General features: G+C 35.7%; 2 protein-coding genes across 2 annotated transcripts in view; both read right to left on the bottom strand.

Annotated features, from left to right (window-relative positions):
• The window catches only part of Cbr-sec-5, a gene marked incomplete at both ends in the record, with an annotated part of 42,731 nt that overhangs the window by 12,540 nt on the left and 28,161 nt on the right, over positions 1-2,030 (bottom strand). The gene's annotated exons all lie outside the window — the stretch shown is intronic.
• CBG00931 overlaps positions 1-2,030 on the bottom strand; it is a gene marked incomplete at both ends in the record, with an annotated part of 9,961 nt that overhangs the window by 725 nt on the left and 7,206 nt on the right. The window contains 2 exon segments of the mRNA XM_002629658.1: positions 359-422; positions 1,220-1,911. Of these exon segments, the coding sequence (XP_002629704.1) occupies positions 359-422; positions 1,220-1,911 (756 nt within the window).

Here is a 2,030-nt window from a genome sequence, read left to right on the forward strand (position 1 = left end):
TGGAATTCTGAAGTTCTGAGATTCTGAGATTTTGAGATTCTAAGATTCTGAGATTCTGAGATTCTGAGATTCTGAGATTCTAAGATTCTGAAATTCTGAGATTCTAAGATTCCGAGATTCTGAGGATTCTAAGATTCTGAGTTTCGGAACTTCTGATTTTTCGAATTTTCAGTATTTCGAAAATCAAAATTTTCAAAAAATGCTCACCTCAACATCGCCAAAAAATTGGTTTTTTTGGGTTTTTTGGGATTTTTCATTTTTTTTTTTGAATACATCGTAAATTGGCTCATCGGAATCATTGCTCAGCATTAAATTTGTCCAGATTTTTTAGGAAGATGGATTACTGTAGTTGGGTTACTGTAGAATTGTGGGTGTGTTGTCTCCAAAGTGAATTACCAAGGGTTTGAGGGGTGGAATTACATCTGAAAATTTTAAAATTTAAAATGCTACCGTATCATTAAAGGCGCATAGAAAAACATTGAAAAAAAGTATTGTCAAAAGACAATTTTTTGAGAAAATTAAAAATTTGCAAGCTACCGTAGCATTAAAGGCGCATAGAAAAAAAAATTCAAAATTAAAATTTCAAAAAAATTCTCGATTTCCACTATACGAAGTTTTGCTTGAGGGAATAGGCGCGGCTGGGGAGGAGCGCTTTTCGTCCGCCCTTCGTCCGTCGGAGAGCTTCAATTCGACGAGAGAGTACGGGAGAGGGAGAGACGCAGAGAAAGGAGTTTTTCTCTCTGTCTGAAGCTATAGGGCGTTGCGCAATTGTGTGGTGCATGTGTAATATGGCTAGAGCGAGAGAGTGCCAGACAGGAGAGAGTGGTTAGAGAAAAAAAAGGAGGAGGGAGAAATTAGAATTCCGTCGAATTTCTAAAGATTTATGAGGTTTTCTTCTTTGTGTTGCGAATATTCCTGTTCTTCTTCTTCTTCTTCTTTTTAGAAGAAGAAGAAGGAGAGGAAAATTGGATTAATGAGATTCGGAGGAGGATTCTGGATTCGGGGAGCCCGGAATTTCCAAAAAAATTGGAGGAAATCCGGAATTCTGAATTTTTGAGAATTCAAAACTTTCAAAAATTTGAATTGTCCTTAGTTTCTTAATTTTTGGGATTTTCAAAAATCTGAAATTCCAACAAATCGAAATTTCCAAAATCGAAATTTTGGGAAACTCAAAAAACATTTCATTCAAAATTTTGGAATTTTCGAAGTTTCTGAAAACCGAAAAATCCGAAATTCGAAAAATTCTGGAGATTCTGAGTTTCTGAAATTCTGAAATTCTGAGTTTCTGAAATTCTGAAATTCTGAGTTTCTGAAATTCTGAAATTCTGAGATTCTGAGATTCTGAGATTCTGAGATTCTGAGATTCTGAGAATCTGAAATTCTAAGATTCTGAGATTCTGAGTTTATGATATTCTGAGATTCTGAGACTCTGAGATTCTGAGATTCTGGAATTCTGAGATTCTGAGATTCTGAGATTCTGAGATTCTGAGATTCTGAGATTCTGAGATTCTGAGATTCTGAGATTCTGAGATTCTGAGATTCTGAGATTCTGAGATTCTGAGATTCTGAGATTCTGAGATTCTGAGATTCTGAGATTCTGGGATTCTGAGATTCTGAGATTCTGAGATTCTGAGATTCTGAGATTCTGAGATTCTGAGATTCTGAGATTCTGAGATTCTGAGATTCTGAGATTCTGAGATTCTGAGATTCTGAGATTCTGAGATTCTGAGATTCTGAGATTCTGAGATTCTGAGATTCTGAGATTCTGAGATTCTGAGATTCTGAGATTCTGAGATTCTGAGATTCTGAGATTCTGAGATTCTGAGCCTCTGAGCCTCTGAGATTCTGAGATTCCTGAGATTCTGGGACTTCTGAGATCCTGAGCCTCTGAGATTCTGAGATTCTGAGATTCTGCAGATTCACAATATTTAAATTTTTCATTCAAAATTTTGTTTTCAGAAATTTTAGATTTGTGAAAATTGATTTTTTTTCAAAGTTTCTAGAAACTTCTGAGGGTACCGAGCTCGAAT

This window comes from Caenorhabditis briggsae (assembly GCF_000004555.2).
Source record: "Caenorhabditis briggsae complete genome, chrII, whole genome shotgun sequence".
NCBI lineage: Eukaryota > Metazoa > Nematoda > Chromadorea > Rhabditida > Rhabditidae > Caenorhabditis > Caenorhabditis briggsae.